Source organism: Peromyscus californicus, unplaced genomic scaffold (assembly GCF_007827085.1).
Source record: "Peromyscus californicus insignis strain IS unplaced genomic scaffold, ASM782708v3 Scaffold_10__1_contigs__length_136768540, whole genome shotgun sequence".
NCBI classification, from domain to species: Eukaryota; Metazoa; Chordata; class Mammalia; order Rodentia; family Cricetidae; genus Peromyscus; species Peromyscus californicus.
Genome location: NW_026294391.1, coordinates 36,144,368 through 36,163,215, shown reverse-complemented (window position 1 = coordinate 36,163,215; position 18,848 = coordinate 36,144,368). Strand labels below are relative to the sequence as shown.

The following is an 18,848-nucleotide window of genomic DNA, read 5'->3' as shown; positions in this document are numbered from 1 at the left end:
TTTTTAATTAAACATTTTAAATGCCATATTCTGAAGATCTCTGAGCATTTGAGGTCTGTCTATTAGGTATGAATGACTTACAGTCTCTGACATGTTAGCAACTTCCATATGCTAAGACTTACATCTCCTGAGAAGGCAAACAAGAGTGACGGGAAAGATCCTAGGGCTGAATGGGAACAGAAGGAAAGGGGCTTGTGAGTCAGGGTGTGGCCCAACTCTGAGAAAAGGACCCTCTGAGAAAAGGACCTGTTTGTGGGACCAGAAACTCAATCATGGAATATATATCTTATTTATTAGATATTCCATTAATCAAACATATGACATTGTTTATTTAAATTTTCTAGAGGTGTAAATTTCAAGTTAGCTTTTGATCATCTGAACAGATAAATTTAGAAGGACAAGGAGTCTTACATTCTTAGACCTGAACAGACCTTGAGTAAAGAGAGACATTTTTAAGTCATTGGCAGCGATATCTGCATTTATTATCTTTTTTTGTTTGTTTGTTTTTTGTTTTTTTGTGACAGGGTTTCTCTGTGTAGTTTTGGTGCCTGTCCTGGATCTTGTTCTGTAGACTGGGCTGGCCTCGAACTCACAGAGATCTGCCTGACTCTGCCTCCTGAGTGCTGAGATTAAAGGCATGCGCCACCACTGCCTGGCTCTATTACCATTTTTAAGGCCCAATAGTTCTGATCTTTGAGTACAGACAGATTATAATCCTGAATGATTTCTTAAGGTCATATAATACCTCTTTGGTTCTGCATAAAGAAGGACAAATGTCTTTTCCTATTGCAGAACCATTTTAGGTAATAAATCTATTAATTGGCAATGTTGGGTCCAGTTTCCTATATATCAATGGGATAGCCAGTTTGTCCCCTATACCAGGGGTATACCTTTAACTTAGCCTTTAGCCTGTTTTGGGACAGGGGAGCACAGGACGATGTATTTTCTTCCATAACTGCTTCAGGCGAAAACAGTGTGCAGATGGTCAGAGCCCAAGGAGGCCGAGAGGCTAGTCAAAGTTAAGGAGGGAACCCAGGGAATGGGGTATTTATCAGAAGCATGTGTTCATCTGATCTGGCTGTAGAGACAGGGAACAATTATGTTTGGTTGGACTCGTCCACATCCTATCAGCCTTCAGCAAGTCTAGAGCTCGTGGTTCTTTGGAGAAGATTGCAGCAACTGATGCTTGGATGCGTCTGCCAGCCAAGTAGAAACCTGCTGAAGCAGATAGACTAGAGACAAAAGTTAAAAATTATGAACTTGTTTGGAACATTTAGGCCCATGGTCTTAGTAATTGGGAAAGGGAGACCAGGAGAGAGAAAAATACCATCCCCAGGAATAGACAGGCGAGGAAAAGTCATTTATCTGGAGCAGATATGGGACATCTGAAAAACAGCAGTAGACTCATACCTATAAGTTTATATTTGGAAGACAACCAAAGGAAATCCAAAATCCTGAGTTTGTGACCCAAACTGCATCAGAATTCTATCAATGTTAAAATATGAAATTTTAAAATCTTAATATATAGAAAGAGAAAGTAATCTGGAGAATTTAAATCATTTATGTTGAGAGACCTAGTAGCTTTAGGAAAAGTAAGGCTTGATTTTTTTTTAATCTATAAAATGAGCTGGCAAGTGGGCCATATCACCAGCATGTGGCACCACTGATGCCCTAGAGCCCTGAAGGGGAGAAGATAGGTCTCCAGGCCCCACCCACACAAGCATGAGAGTGGCAGCAGAGGAATGCTAGGCTGCTACCTTATGGGCCTGAGTGCCAGGTACCCTGCCCATGCTTGAGCCCAAAGACAGGAAGTGACTTTTGCTGCCCTTAGTAAAGATAGTGGTTAGGTCATACAACCTGTCCCCCTTTGACCTTAGCCAAGATGGCGCCTGACCATGTGATTGGCCTTATCAAATATGACAACTGACCATGTGGTCACCTCTTTTTTTTTTTAAGACATACGAACACATATGGGAGACATAAACTCAAGCATTCACAAGTCAATCAGGTGACCACCTCAATCATACATTTCCATTCACACATATGAAATAACAGTTCTCCCCCAACCCCCCAAGGCTATAACCCGCTTGGTAGCTCATTCGTTCATTAGTTAAGTTTCCTGTTAAAAGTACAGACAGGTGTGCCTCACTCATAGGCTTCATGGTAGCACTGACTACAAACAGTTTTCAAGAATCCTTAAATTTCTGTGGACTTTACTAATCCCAGCTTTTAGGAATGCATAGAGGCTTTTTGCTGTGACACCAAGATGTGAATCTGTTCCAGTTGTTTTATAGACACTTACAGGTTCCTATACAGGTCTACCCCTTCTGCCAGACTCATGCCAAGGCCAACCTGCAGGGGGCCCTCCAGATATGCCAGCCCCTGTACCAGCTCAGAGGACACCAACCGGGAGAGTACTGACAGGTTGATTTCACCCACATACAAGCTCCTGGAACATCAGTGTTGGTACCACCCCTCCAGATTCATGGGAATATCTGCTCTTTCATCTGGCTCATTCACCCCTGCCTCTTCTGCACAACCAGGGCACTCTCCATTTCATTCTTTTTTTTTTTTTTTTTTTTTTGGTTTTTCGAGACAGGGTTTCTCTGTGTAGCTTTGTGCCTTTCCTGGATCTTGCTCTGTAGACCAGGCTGGCCTCGAACTCACAAAGATCAGCCTGCCTCTGCCTCCCGAGTGCTGGGATTAAAGGTGTGTGTCACCACTGCCTGGCCCATTTCCTTCTTTTTCCCATGGCTAGTCCTGTTCATAGGGCAGGTGTTAATAATCAGTTTTTTCTCCTAGCAACCTGCCTTCTCTGTCTCCTCAAGAAACAGATGACTGAGGTCTCCAGAATGACAGTTAACCAAATGCTTCTTCACTCACACCTTCCAATGAGTGTGATTCCCCCTCCCCATGTCGTCCCATGCCCCCAGGAAGTAGCCAGACTTGAACTGGCAGCCCTATACTCAAGGAGTCTGGGATGATTAGGTGGAAGCTCCACCTCTCTCTCTCCCCAGACTCTGCCCCTAAGGAAGCCCACCAAGAGTCAGCCCCTCCCCAGGGTTGCTTGAGACCATGCCTACAGGCTATTTAAGACCCGGTTGCCAAAGCTGCCATGTACTCTCATGTTCTCTCCGCTGCCTTCCTGAGAGTCACCTGGGAGTTGCTTTGCTCTGCTCATTAAACCTGGACTTAATAATTGGCCTGATCTGACTTATTACATTGGCTGCATTACTCAAACTTTTCAGAAAATAGCCACTTATTTGTATTTTTTTGTTCCAGATGAAGACAGTAGTAACCCGCTGAAAGAATGTCTTTGAAGTTCACTGACTCACACTCCCACACAGTGGTCTTAAGGGACTAAAATCCCTATTTCTGGGACAAGAGGAACCAAGGTTGGCTCCAAAGCCTCTGGTTCAGACTGGTTTATGGTTTCATCCTGCACTCCACCTTGGCAAATGTGTGCAGATTTCATGCTTGATACTTACTACTTATCAGCAGTCCCTTCTGCTTGAGTTGTACAAAGTAATTAGTGTAAACTAGAATTAACAGAGAATGTCTTTACTTCATATATTATAGCTTTTTAAGAATAATCAAAATAGCAGTGCTAGGTGGGTAGTTCAGGGGAAGATGATATGAATGTGACTTGCTGGCTTCAAATACTAGCAACAGCCTCCAGTAGAAAAAGAGAATATCTTAAACTAGGCGTTGTACCACACCTTTGCCTTTGGGGACTGAGAGAAGAGCATTGCTGAGAATTCAATGCCAGCCTGAGCTGCACAGCGTGCACAAAGAGGAGGAGGAGGAGTGGGGACAGAGGAGGAAGGGAGAGGAGGAGGAAGAGGAATAGGAAAAAGAAGGAAAATAGAGGGAAAGGAAGAACTACCTAAGCATGTGACTGATTTTTAAATCATTTGAATAAATGTTACTACTGATTATACATTCTTAACTTAGTCAACTGTGAGAGGCACCGAAACTATTGTGTAACAACACTAAAATTTCAGCAGAGCATAGTCCAAATTATTAACTTGACTCAGGAGTTTGCAGGTCTAGCCACTGGTACAAGCTGCACTCGGTGTGCCATGTGCCTCTTGTCTCATCCTGTGATTAGACAGGTCCCTAGCAGGTAAAATAGAGCACAAGTTCAATCATAAAGATGAATTTCATAGCTTTGTACATGTCACACTAGGATCTATCGTGGTTTACTAAAGGACTTTTTTCAATGTGTTTGAGGAGGTTTTCCCTTTTATCACAGCTATAATCTCACTGGCTGTTCCACACACCTGTATCTTTATGCACATCTCTGGTGAATTTTGTTTTGTTTTGATTTTTTTTGAGACAGGGTTTGTCTGTGTTAATTGCCCTGGCTATCCTTGAACTCACTCTGTAGGCCAGGCTGGCCTTGAACTCACAGAGATCCACCTGCCTCTGCCTCCCAAGTGCGGGGATTAAAGGCGTGAGTCACCATGCCGGGCCCCTTCTGATGAATTAACTAGGACCTTTCTTAGTGTGTTGATGCCACCTCTGCTACCATCTGTCTCTATCTATACAAGGCAGTAACTCTTCTAAAACATCACTATCTGTAATGACAGGGTTAGAAAGTAGGCCTTAAAGAGAAGGAACAAAGTGAGGAACATCAGACTGTCTGAATTAGCAGAGTGGGTCTTGACCACAAGCAGGGAGGCACACTGGTAGACACACCCCAACCAACAAAGGCTGCATGAAAAAGTACTTGACAAAAGAAAACTGAAAACCTTGCATGGTTAGCACTGCACTCTTACATTAACGGTGGAAACCAGAAGATGAGGTCATTAAGAGAATCTGATGACACAATAAAGGTCTCAGAAGTCCAAAGCCTCCAGTAGTGTGCCAAGAGCTCTCGGGTGAGTGTGAAGCCAGCCACGAGCCTGGAAGGACATGTGAGGGGAGCTGTGTTCTCGTTGGCCCAGCTGGCACACCTCTGCCACGTTGCTGATCACCAATTCACTTGAAGACAGTACCACAGGTTAGAAGAGGCTCTATCCATCTTTGTTGTATACTCTGAGTAACATAATAGGGTTAAATATTCATATCCGAACTCACTACTCACTATTTTAGTTGTAGAGTTCTGTGGTTCACAGTGTTGTGGAAAGGACACCACTGTCCATCTTCCCCAACTGAAATGTTGTCCTCATTAAATGTTATCTCTCCCTTCTCATTGCCCTGGCCCCTAGCCACCACCACTGTGCTATCTACATCTGGAGCTGACTGCCCCAGGGACCCCCCTTAGTGGAATCACAGAGCATTTAACCTTCTCAGATAGTATTATAATTTGGATATGATCTGTCCAGGCAAAAAGCTCATGTGTCCCATGGTCCCTAGCCAGTAGTGTTTTTGCAGAAGGTTCTGGACACTTAAGAGTTGGGTCATAGCTGAAGCAAGTAGATACCAGACAGGGTGCCTTTGAAGGCTTTACTTCATCCCTGGTCCCCCTCTTTTTATTTCCTGTCATCATGAGGTGAGTAGCGTCTGTTTCCTGGTTTCTTACCACAGTGATTTCCTGCTTTACCATACACTTGACTCAACACAACCAAGGACTACAGACGCCTGAAACCAAGCTAAACCTACTAATTCATCCATTTAATTTGTTCTCTCAGGTATTTGGTCACACAGAGACTTTGAGCTGCGACATTTCAACTTAATGTTTATTTTTCAAAATTACCATGGTGGGAAAGGTACATGTTCCCAGCTTGGTGATTAGCTCAGCCTCATGGCTGGTTTCTCTGCCCAAGTATCCTGTCTCCTAGATTCTCTGCTCTAAAACCAGGATACCTGTGCAACTTGGACATCTTCATCACTTGGGATAGGCCTCTTTCTGGAAAGGGTTTGTTAAATACATTAAAACCTCCCTGAATTTCATGATTTTTGTGATATCGTTTATGATACCCTGTTCTAAGCAGCCCTCCTGGTTCTTCTGGTCTCAAGTGTCATCCATGGTCTCCTAGTACTCCACTGTGATCTGCCTGCATTCTCTCACTATTCTTTCCCATCTGACTGGACCCAAGGTCCTTAGAACATTTGATTACTTTGAAGTTTGGGGCAAGGAGACCAGGCCGGAATGCACAGCCTGTTTGTTGAATCTGTGCTGATGTCAGTTGAGCACAATATTACCTTTCTAACAGGTAAAAGGAAACCAGTTCAAGTCCACTCTGAGCTATGTAGTAAGTTTGAAACCAGCATGGTTGTCTTAGTTAGGGTTACTATTGCTGCGACAAAACACCATGATCAAAAAGCAAGTTGGTTATTTGTCCCTGTGCTTTTTCCAATCATGGTCTCAATATCTCTTGCTCATATAATCCCTCCTCTCTCTCGCCAATTGACTCCTGGAGCTCCACCTGGGGCTTGGCTGTGGATCTCTGCATCTGCTTCCATCAGTCACTGGATGAGAGTTCTATCATGACAGTTAGGATGTTCGGCCATCTGATCACCAGAGTAGGTCAGTTCGGGCTGTCTCTCGACCATTGCCAGTAGTCTATTGTGGAGGTATCTTTGTGAATTTCTGGGGACCTCTCTAGCACTTTGCCTCTTCCTATTCCCATGGGGTCTTCATTTATCATGGTTATCTCTTTCCTTGTTGTCCCTCTCTGTTCTTAATCCAGCTGGGATCTCCCGCTCCCCGAAGCTCTCTTTCCCCCGACCCTTCCCTTCATTACCCCCCCATGTCCAGTTTGCTCATGTAGATCTCATCCATTTCTCTGTCATTGGGTGATCCCTGTGTCTTTCTTAGGGTCCTCTTTACTAGGTAGCCTCCCTGGAGTTGTGAGTAGCAGTCTAGTCATCCTTTGCTTTACATCTAGTATCCACCTATGAGTGAGTACATACCATGTTATGTTTGTCTTTCTGAGTCTGGGTTACCTCACTCAGGATGATTTTTTCTAGAACCATCCATTTTCCTGCGAACCTCATGATGTCATTGTTTTTTCTGCTGAATAGTACTTCATTGTGTATATGTACCACATTTTCTTTATCCATTCTTCAGTTGAGGGGCATCTAGGTTGTTTCCAGGTTCTGGCTATTACAAACAATGCTGCTATGAACATAGCTGAGCATGTGCCCTTGTGGTATGATTGAGCATTCCTTGGGTATATGCCCAAGAGTGGTATAGCTGGGACTTGGGGGAGATTGATTTCCAATTTTCTAAGAAAGTGCCATATTGATTTCCAAAGTGGCTGTACAAGTTTGCATTCCCACCAACAGTGTGGGAGTGTTCCCCTTGCTCCACATACTCTCCAGCATAAGCTGTCTTCAGTGATTTTGATCTTAGCCATTCTGACGGGTGTAAGGTGGTATCTAGTGGAAACACATGAACTATGAACCAATAGCTGAGGAGCCCCCATGGAACTGGATCAGGGCCTCTGGATAAGTGAGACAGTCAATTAGCTTGAACTATTTAGGAGGCCCCCAGGCAGTAGGACCAGGACCTGTCCTTAGTGCATGAGCTGGCTTTTTGGAACCTAGGGCCTATGCTGGGACACTTTGATCAGCCTAGGTGAAGGGAGGAGGGGACTGAACCTGCCTCAACTGAATCTACCAGGCTGAGCTGAATCCCCAGGGGAGTCCTTGCCTTGGAGGAGGTGGGAATGGATTGGGGGGAGGGCGTGGGGAGAGGTTGGAGGAGGGAGGACAGGGCAATCAATCCGTGGCTGATTTGTAAAATTAAATTAATTATAAAATTTTAAAAAATTATCCAATAAAAACATTCTGGCAAGGGTGTAAAGCAAAAAAAAAAAAAAAGCAAGTTAGGAGGAAAGGGTTTATTCAGCTTACACTTCAGCATTGCTGTTCATCACTGAAGGAAGTCAGGACAGGAACTCAAACAGGGCAGGAACCTGGAGTCAGGAGTTGATGCAGAGGCCATGGAGGGTTGTTGTTTACTGGCTTGCTTCACATGGCTTCCAAAGTCTGCCTTCTTATAGGACCCAGGACCAGCAGCCCAGGGATGGCACCACCCACAATGGGCTGGGCCCTCCGCCATTGACCACTAATTAAGAAAATGCCTTACAGCCAGCTCTTATGGAGGCATTTTCTCAACTGAGGTTCCCTCCTCTCTGATGACCCTAGCTTGTGTCAAGCTGACATAAAATTAGCCAGTACAATGGTTTACATAATTAGGTCATATGCTGAATCAGACAAACAGCAGCAAAGACGATTTCCTGAACCAGTTAGGATAATCTAGACCCAGCCTGGGTACCTTTCAAGACCCGTTTCAAAATAAAAATTTAAAACAGGTTGGGAATATGATTTAGTGGTAGAGGGCTGGCCTAGTTTGCATAATTCCCTAGCTTCAATCTCCACTAACAATTGATTTAGAATTCCAGTTAAAGAGAATAATGTTTATTGATATGGTTGCTGTGAGACTTGCTCTAGCCATTACAAGAAATTTACAGTAACAGCCTTCAACATTCCTTCCCTCATTCCCTATATGGTATTTCTTTTTCTTTTTTTCTTGAACTCCACAAAACACATTTGAGGGTAAAGGGTACAGATCAGTGATAGAGCATTTGCCTAGCAGGCACAAACCATTAACTTCTATTAGCATTTTAGTCATAAATTTGAAAGGGATGAGGTCACATGGAAGGGTTTGGAGAGGGAAGAAGGAGAAGTATAAATTATGTTAATATAGTACTCATATATGAAAGTCTTAAAAATACTTTAAAATTTTTAAATAAAAAAGATGAGGGCTGGAAAGATGGCTCAGTTCTAAGAGCACTGGCTGCTCTTCCAAAGGATCCAGGTTCAGTTCCCATCACCAGCATGGCACCTCACAACTGTCTGGAACTCTAGTTCCAGGGGATCCAATATGCTTACACAGACATACATACAGGCAAAAAAATCAATGCATATAAAATAAATAAATCTTTAAAAAGAAAGCAACAACAAACAAAAGCAATAATTAAAAAAAAAACTCACACAGGCCAGGTATGGTGGCACAAACAGGAGTCTGAGGCATGCAAACTGCCTTGAGTGTAAAACCAACCTGGGGCACATGGTAAGTTTGAGATAATGCTAGTCAGTCCACCGTGCTAGTCAGACCCTGTCCCCCCTCAAAACAAAAGCACCAAGCAAACAGCAACAAAAATGTGACAGATTTTGAACCTAAAAGTGTGTGTGTGTTGGGGGGCGGGCAGGTTCACCAGTAATCCCAGCATTCAGATACATCTTATTTTGTATCTTCCCAACAGGTTTCATGATAGACAAACTAAATAAATAATTATAATCATACTATAGTATGTACTTACTATTCTCTCTCCATTTTAGATTATTACCTTGGTTCTCAATGGTCCTCTGTTTGACACGTGATAAGTGAAGAAGTTTGCTTCAGGTAATGTACATCAGAGAACTATATATATTTTCCAGAATCACGTAATCATCTATAATGTTTAAAATTATTAATTTACTTATTATTCATTTATTGATAGGTATATTGGTTTTGTAGAGACAGGAGCCCATTATGTAGCCCTGCTGCCCATGAACAGCACCACTATAACAAATAGTGCTTTGATGAGCATCATGATGGGTAAATATTTGTGGTCAAATGTCATTGTGCGTCTGGACACACAGAAGTGGAACTCTGAATGCCAAGCATAATGGTGCATGCCCTTAATTCCAGCATTCGGCAGGCAGAGGCAGATGGATCTCTGTGATCTTGAGACTAGCCTGGTCTATAAAGCTAGTTCTGGGACAGCCAGAACTACACAGAGAAACCCTGCCTTGAAAAAAAAAAAACAGGAATGAAACTGTCAGAGGGTGTGTGCACTGTCAAGCTGTCACTAAATATGGCCCTTCTCTGGGTTTGCTCAGCTCAAACTCATAATAGCACATCCTCACTTTCTCAAACATAACTGATTCTTCCCTCCTAGTAGCAGTCCCCAAAGAAACACTGTCCGAGGCCTAAGGAAGGTCCACCCTTAAGCTGTACTGTATTTCTTTGTAGTTGTCCGGTGTTCGCTGTCACCATGCTGTTGCTCAGCAGAAGTGCCAACTGCCAAGTTGGAGGATTTGCTTTGGCCTTCATAGCATGGATCCTTTGCAGCATCTCCACAAGCCTCCCACAGTGGCGAGTCTGGTATTTGAATGAAACCGTGTTCTCCCAGCCTACCATAGCCTTTGTAGGAATATGGAGAGTCTGCATTTACCACCAAAACATCAAGCCTGGCAATGCCAGAGGGTGTCATGAATACACCTACCATGACGACTTTGTTCCTTTGGATATTCGTATCATTCAACACTTGTTACTGGGCTCCAACATTCTCGGGTTTATTGGGACAGTGGCCACCATTTTTGCTCTTCGAAATGTGTACACAGGGAACATACAGAAGAATGTCACCTACAATCCATTTGTCATTTCAGCCACTCTCAATATCATTGTCAGTATCTTTGTCCTCCTTGCTGTCATATGCAATTACTTCTCTGTCATTCACAAAGCAGGAATTGCCTTCCCACCATCTTTCCGTATGCCTTTACAGCCACCTAATCAGAGAATTGGAATTGCTAATGTACTGGCAAGTCTAGCTGCCCTCATGTTTTTAGGCAGTGGCATTATTTTTCTTTCGTACATCTCTCTTGTGGAAAACCAAGTGTATCCTGAGGTTTGAAAATACTTTTACAGCTTACATCACCTTCCAATTTCCAGGGATTATAGCAAGGATTCTTTAATGTTTGTTTTTTGTTTTTTACATCCCAACCACGGTTTCCCCTCCCTCTTCTCCTCCCAGTCTCTCCCTGCACCTCTCCTCTTCCCTCTCCCTCCTCTCCTCCCAGTCCCTCCCACCTAACCTCCTGTCTTCCCCCTCCCATCCACTCCTCTTCCTCAGTTTCTCTTCAGAAAAGGACAGGCCTCCCATGGATATCAACCAGCCATGTTATATCAAGTTATAGCAAGTATTCTTACGACATTTACATAAATTTTCCAGGGACTCAAAACCACACCCAAAGAGTCCATGACAGAAAATGGCCAAGTTAGCCTTCTATTTTTCTGTCTTGTTTCATTATTTCATTGGTTGGATTATGGGCTTTTGCTAAATAAAATAATGTTCACTCAATGATTTTGTGAGATCTGAGTTTTGACTGTTGTTGGCAAGGGTAAATAATAAGTAAGCACACTATATATAGAAATGAATGTTAGAGTTCATTATTCTCTCACATCACCCTCTGAATCCAAGGGAAAAACAAAAGCAGGCCGGTGTCCCCTGTCATGATAATACTACCTTTGTGATGCTTTCCAAATCTCACCTATATGTTACAAGACTCAGCAACTATCAAAGTTTACAGATTTCCTCCTTTCTTCAGCCCATTTAAGCCATTTTTCTTTTTTTTCAAAGTGTTTTAAATTCTGTGTATTACATCCTTTCATTCCCATATATTACAGTATTATTCTCTAAAAATAGGCATTCCTTGCCTGAGCATATCATATCTTTAAAGGCTTAACATTATCCTTTGTTATCAAGCCCCAAACTTCAACCTTGGATTGTTTGGTAACATATTCCCGACAATGTATAGTCTATCTATGCACTCAAGACACTTTTGTTACCCAATGCTTTTATTATGCAGAGGCAGTGCAGGGCTCAGTCAGTAGTGGCTTCTTTCCTCATGGCAACTATGATGCTGCTCAGCTCTTTATCTTGGTGGGGATAATCCCCTACCTCTCTTCAAGGGCCTGTTTTTCCTTGGAGATCTAGACTAGCTCCACAGTGCATCATTCACACAGTAGTATGTCGAATAGCTTTGTGAGCATGCTCTCCATATAAAGTTTTTGGGTGAAACACCTCTGTTTGCAAATACACTTTACCTTGCTCAACATTCTTGGCAACCTGTGGGTCTTGTTACAAGGAGGATGGATAGAGGGCAGCTCCAAGCCCTGCCTGTAGCAGGAGAAGTTGCAATACGCATTTTGAAAGTGTTAAGGTCCTCCTCTACAACAACATTGTCTATCATATCGTTCCTTTCCTTTATTCCTTCCTTACCCTCCTTTTGATTTTGTTTGTTTGAAGACTGGATCTTACTACGCCACACAGAGTGGCCTTAAACCTGTGAAGGATGGATCAAATATGAAGCAAATTTGCATTTATTAAAAGCAGAAAGAAAGTGCTCCATGAGAGAGAAGGGAGAGCGGACCCAATAGGATTATGTGGGGGTCTAAAGGGAGTGTCAATTACTTTTTTCTGTTTTTTTTACAATGAGTATATAGCAGTGGTTCACAACTTCTGGGTTGTGACTCCTTTGGCAAACCTCTACCTCCAAAAAATATTTACACTACGATTCATACAGTAGCAAAATTACAGTTATGAAGTAGCAATGGAATAATTTTATGGCTGGGCACCACCACACCAAAAGGAATTGTATTAAAGTATGACAGCATTAGGAAGTTTGAGAACCACTGGTATATAGGGAGTTGGGTGGCTCTCAATTTATGGCTCTAAAGGCTGCTAAGAAACTGCCCCCATTTTCTAACATTGCCCAAAGAGTGTAATTTGCAGCAGGGTCAAAAGATAAAGTTTTTTTCCACTAAACAAAGGTGTAAGGTGGATTTATGAGGGACATCATTTAGGTCTATAACGGCGGAGTGTTATAAACATAAGGTTATACATCATTTTAGCTCTAAGTAAGCACAGCCGAATTACTGTCCTGACATACTCTATTAAGGTATCTCTGGGTATTCGTTATCTGACCCTAAGAGCACAATGCTTTGAGATGTGACCTTTTACATATAATAATATCTAGATAATACGACTTAGTGTATTTGTGCATTATTGACACAAGAACACAGCTCTCACTTTGAAAGGTGTAAGAGATAGTTTATTCTGGAACCAAATATGAGTGATCATAGCCTGAAAATATGGATTCAAATGCTATGATCCCGAAGGCCTTATCACTACACAACAAAAGAAAGTAATAGATCATGGCACTTTTTCGAAACCAAACAGAACATGACTGAGAATATCAAGTAGCTGATTTAAAGCAAAGTTAAAAAAAAAAAAACCTCTACTACAGGCCTCCTATATTATTTTTGCCTTTGGGTTGGTAGAAGCTAGTAGTCTCTTTGTACATCCCAAAGAAGAATATTAGATCAAACAGAGATGAGTGATGAATAGCTATTAAGGGGGCTGGACATTGCCCAAAATGATCTGGCTCTGGACATCTAACATCCTAACTCTCCACAATCATGGAAATAAGTTCTAACAAGTCAATGAATACTGTAGAGTCTTTAATGGTTATTTCTTCTATCTCTAATCTTCACTTTATCATATTAGTGCCTCAACACGGTAGTTTTTCAATATTTTGTGCCTAGATTAGTTGGCATTCTCCAGAGAAAAGACTATGGTGGTTTGAATGAAAACTATCCTCTATAGGCTCATGTATTTGAACAAAGAGTTGACAGATGTAGCCTTGTTTAGGGAGGTTGTGAAACACCTAGGAGGTAGAGCCTTGCTGGAAGAAGTACATCATTGGGGGCAGGCTTCGAGGGTTTACAGCCTTGTCCTATTTCTGCTCCCTCCCTCTGTTTCCTGTGTGTGTGTATGAAAATGTGATCAGTGAGTTTCCTGTTCTCCCTGCTTGCTGCCCTGCCTTCCCTACCATTATGGACTCTCCCTTTGGAATCATAAGCCAAAATAAATTCTTCTATAAGTTGTTTGTGGTCATGGTATTTTATCACAGCAACAGAGAAGTAACTAATGACGAAGATGGTACCAAAGGTGGGTTGTTTCTGTGAAGAACCTAACCATGTTGTTTTTGGAGAAATGTGAAAGTCTTTAGAACTGTGGATTTGAAAAACAGTTAAATGTTGTAAGCAGAGCTTAACAAGCTATTCTAGTAGGATCCTGAAAGACAGTAGTGTTGAGAGTAATGTGATAATGGAGGCCCAGCTTCTGAAGTTTCACAGGGGAGCAAGGACTGTACTAGCAACTGGGATAGAAGTTATTTACGTGATATTTTGGCAAATAGTATGGCCAAATTCTTCCAGTATCCGAAGAGCTTGCCTTGGGCTAAATTAAAAGGTAGTGAACTTATTTGGCAGAGGAAATTTCACATAACATGTAGTCTATGGCATGGTTACTATCGATTATTCTTGGCAGAGCTACAACAAAAAAAGCAATAAATGGGGCAAAAAATGTACAGTGTGGAGAAGAAAAGAACACTAAGGTGCTTAATGTTATGACAAAGTCATGTGCCAAAGAAGTTGTGATTTTGCAGATTGGGTTATTAAAGGGGCTCTAGGATATCTGCCCAAGGGGGCACTGTGATCTACCCTATAGCCCAAGGAGCTCTGGAACTGGTCACATCTATATGAGGGGATTTAGTACTTTTCTCATCTGCCCAAAGTCTTTAGGAACTTCCACATATACAGAAGGGTTCAAGCACCTTCCCCATCTTCTTAAAGGGCTCTTGAAACTCCCACATATATTCAAAGGGCTCCATGACTTTTTTCATATGCTCAAATGTCTGGAACCTTCCCTATCTGTCCAATAGGTCACCTGCGATCCTCCAACTCAGTAAAAATGTGCTTCAGATCAATCACCTCTCATGAAGGGGGACTAAGACATTCACCCTCTCATCAAGAGGGAGTTAACTATTTTATTTCTACCAAAAAGAACATGAAACATGCTCCCTATGACAAAAGTAGCTTCAGAACTTCCCACATGAGATCAAGAGGGCTTCAAATATGCCTGTTCTGCCAAAGGGGAGCTCATATCTTTCCTTCTTACAAAAAAGAGCTGAAGACCCTACCACTACTTCCCAAGGAAGCCATATACTTTTCACATCTGCCCAAGGGTCCCTGAAACATTCCATATCTACCTAAGGAACTCTGAAATGTGCTACATTTGCTCAAGGGGCTCCAGGACCATTCACATCTGCACAACATATTCATACATATCTCTTCTCATGCATATGTCTTCAGACATTTCCCCTCTCCCCAAGTGGGCCCCAGGCATTCTAATTTTAATATCCAAAGGAGATTGAAACATGACTCCTTTGTAAAAGAGGGCTTCAAACCTTCCGTTTGCTTCTGCCAAATGGGGGGTGGGGATCAGGCCTAAGATCTACCACTACTCAAGGGGGCCTTACACCTGCCACATCTGTCCAAAGACGTCTTAGTCACTCATCCCTCTTCTACCAAATGGGGCTTGAGACTTTCTCTTTCTGCCCAAGGAGCGTCAAACATTCCATTTAGCAAAAGAGGGTCTTGGGACTTCCCATTCTGCCCAAGAGAGTGGCCAGCAATCTCTTATTAACAATGAGGGCCTCAGAGTATTATACTCTGGCCTAGAACACCAAACACCAACCCCCTATACTCATGAAGACCTCAGATCTACCAAGGTAGATACAAACGTCCACCTTCCATCCAACAGGGCATGCTCCTCACCAAGCTACGCTAGCATCTTCCCCTTCTATCCAAGGAGGACTTAAAAGGGGGGCTGAAATCTGCTCTCTCTTACCTAGAGAGCACCAATCCCTCCCATAACAAACAAGGGAGCCTCAGGCTTGCCCCTTCTCCCATAGGAGGCCACAAATATTCCTACATTTTCCAATGCAGCCTTCAAAGGTCCCCGCTGGAAAATGGAACATTGAAACCTATCTTCTGTCCCCAAGGAGCCTTCAGACCTTCTCCTTCCAGTCAACAGAGCCTTGAGCTTTCCTACTCTTACGAAGGTGGCATCAGACATAAGTACTTTAATAAATAAATCTGAGGCCTTAATAAAAGGGGCCTCAGATTTTCCCACTCTGGACAAGGAGACCTTAGACTTGCCTGTTCTAACAAACTAGGCCTCAGGCATGCTTTTTGTGACCAAGGGATCACATTCAGAAATTTCTCCTCTGATCAAGCTTGGAGCAGACCTTCAACTTCTGCCCAAGGGGGCCTCAGACCATCCTCTTCTGTCTAAGAGGGCCTAAGATCTTCCCACTCTGTCCAGTGGGGACTTGCAAGGGTCCTATTCAAAAGAGGGAGTCTGTGACCTATTCTCTCTTATGAAGGGAGCTTCAGATCTTCTCCTTCTACCCCCAAAGTCCTCAGACGTTTTTCCATTGTTACCAAAGGGACCTCAAACATGCTCCATCTGACCAAGGAGGGCTTTAGACCTTCTACTTATGGTCAATGGAGAATTGGGACCTATGTCTACTCAAGGGGGCCTCAGACCTTTCTCAATGAACCAAAGAGGCCTCATACCTATCCTTTCAGAACTGGTGGAATTCAGATCTTTGACTTCTGCCAACAAGGCATTAGACATGCCACCAAGGATCAAGAGCCAGGAGATCTAACCAGTCTGAGCAAGGGAGCCTGTGACCCACTCCTTCTTCTTAGTAGGGTCTCAGACCTGACACAATTAACCAAAGGAGCCTCATACACTCCACCTGTATGCAAGAGGGCCTCAGAACCTCCCCTTCAGCCCAAGATGGCTTCAAATATGCCCCCTCTAACCAAGTGGGCCTCAGAATATTCTACTGTCCTCAAGCAAGCCTCAAACATTCTCTCTCTGAATGGTAAGACCTCAAAACGCTATCCAAGAAGACTTTAGAGTTTCTCTCAGCACGGGGGCTCCAGAACCTTTCTGCACAAGAGAACTTGAGACCTAGCTCCTCTTACCAAGGGACTCTGAAAGTGTTGGGGGTACTACTTATGCACAAGAGGTCTTTAGACTACTCTTTTAACTAAGGGGACTTTAGACCTTTCCCATCTTCCAAAAGCAGCCTTATATCTATCTACTCCCTCTAATTAAGAGAACCTAACACCTTCATGTTTTGCCTAAGGGAAACCTATGAACTCTCTCCTTTAACCAAGTAGACTTCAGATAGTCCCTTTCTGCACAAGGGGTGCTTGAGACATGGCCCTCTGATGATGTGGGCTACTGACCTGGCCCTGTGACCAAAGGGACCTCAGACCTTCAGTCTCTGCTCAAGGGTGCCTCCAACATCCCCCACATGACCAAGAAGGCTTAAGAGCCTTCTGTCCATGACAATCTCATATCTACTCCTTCAACTAAGAGGGCCTTAAATTTTCCACTCTGAACTGGGTGGCCAGAAAAATACACCTGTACCCAAAGGGACCTCAGAGAACTCTGGATTGAGGTCCCATGGCAGAAGAGTAAAAAGCCTAGCATGGAACCTATGCCATCTACATTCAAATTGGTCATGGGAAGTGGAGAGGCTACATACTTCATGACAACACCCATACAGCTGATTATAAGCTTAAGGGGAACACGGAACAAAGGACTGCCATTGAGCTTGTTATAAGAATGTTCAAATTGCCGCTAGTCCTTCAATGGAGTTCCCCAAGATTTGGAAACTGGTGAGGGAGTGCCTGCCTTTTTTACATTGTGCAATTCACCCTGGGACATTCACCCTCTTTAAAGGTCTTGGACCTTCCTGCTCTGTCTTACTCTGCCTAACACTTTCCCCTTTTGAAAGATGTAGCCTAAGACCTTCCCCTTACTGACGAAGGGGATCTCCCACCTAATAGTTCTAATAGACAATGGAGCCATGGGAGTCTCTTTCTGAACAAGCCCGGGATTTACAATTGAGAGTCTGGAACTCTAGTTATCTGCCTTCAAGCCAGTCATGAGAAATGGAATGGTCTGCCCATATCTGGACAGATAAACAAAGTAGAGGAGGCAATCTAGCCAGGGACAGCCATATAACCTGCTCAAAGAACGCCGAGACTGGCGAATGGTTTCCTCTAGATGGATATTCTAAACTGTGAAGAGACAGAACCTGCTCAATCAGTGCTGGGAACTTCTTCCACTGTACAGGTACAGGGTACATTCATTTCCCTTCCATCCATGGCTATATGGGACGCTCCCCTTCTGCCCATGGGGGTTCAGACCTTTACCTTTGACCTGCAGAATTTTCCACTCTCACAAGAGGATCTTGGTGCTTCCTCTATTCCCAAGGGCCCTTACTCCTTCCCACTTAATTGAAGGGAATGTCAGATCTCGCTCCTAGACCAAATTCCGCCTCAGACCTTATTTGTCCGGGGGGGGGGGGGGAGTCTTAAACTTTTGTGTGTGTGTGTGTGTGTGTGTGTGTGTGTGTGTGTGTGTGTGTGTGTGTGTGTAAAGAGGCCTCACACCTTATCAAGTGGGCCTCAGACCAAGGGGAATTTAAACCATTTCCTCTGCACAAGAGAACAGAGGTGGGGGCTATGATTTATCCACTTTGACTAAAAGGACTTCAGACAGTCCATTTTTGCTCAAGGAGGTCTGGAACATGTCATTCTGGTAAAGGGCCCCTGTGAACAATGGGGTCTCAGATCTACCCCTCTGATGATGGAGGCTTTAAAACTCACACCCGTTCCATTCTAACAAAGATGGCCTTAGAGCATCCCTGTCTTTGCAAGGTAGCTAGGCAAATGCTCTTGAGACCTCAGACCTGGCCATCTGCCTTCATGGTGGTTATTAGAAATGAAATGTTTCCATCTTTCATTCATAGACCTGAACAACTGAACATTCTTCTGAAAACGTCACAGGCTGGGACAAGCACTCATTCTGTTGTTCCCTGGTTTAAAGATTCTATGAAATCTATGGGTATCTGGAACTGGGAATTGCTGGAAGCCAATGTGCTAGTGCTGGGCCCTTTTCTCTACTGTATAAGGTCACCTAGTCTGCCGATTGAGCTGGGGACTTTGCCCCTCTGGCCAAGAAAATTCAGAATGTCCCCCTTTCCCGAGTTCTCAGAACTTGTCTTTGACAAGGTTGTGTCCAAGCCAACTGCTTCTCAAGAGATACACATTCCCCATCTGATAAAGGTGCCACCAAAACTACCCCTGTGTCAGAGGTGGCTTCATTCCTTCCTCTCTAACAAGGTGAACTCAA

The 18,848-nt window shown here is 43.4% G+C and overlaps 1 protein-coding gene across 1 annotated transcript; it reads left to right on the top strand.

Annotated features, from left to right (window-relative positions):
• Window positions 1-9,861: 9,861 nt before the first annotated feature.
• LOC128114743 (claudin-34-like) lies at window positions 9,862-10,722 on the top strand. The gene has a single exon (XM_052744957.1). It carries the CDS (start codon window positions 9,996-9,998, stop codon window positions 10,632-10,634), a length of 639 nt encoding a protein of 212 aa, XP_052600917.1. The 5' UTR covers window positions 9,862-9,995; the 3' UTR covers window positions 10,635-10,722.
• Window positions 10,723-18,848: the final 8,126 nt, after the last annotated feature.

Coding starts and splice junctions, on each gene's coding strand:
- LOC128114743 (XM_052744957.1), top strand. CDS start 9,996: ATGCTGTTGCTCAGCAGAAGTGCCAACTGCCAAGTTGGAGGATTTGCT.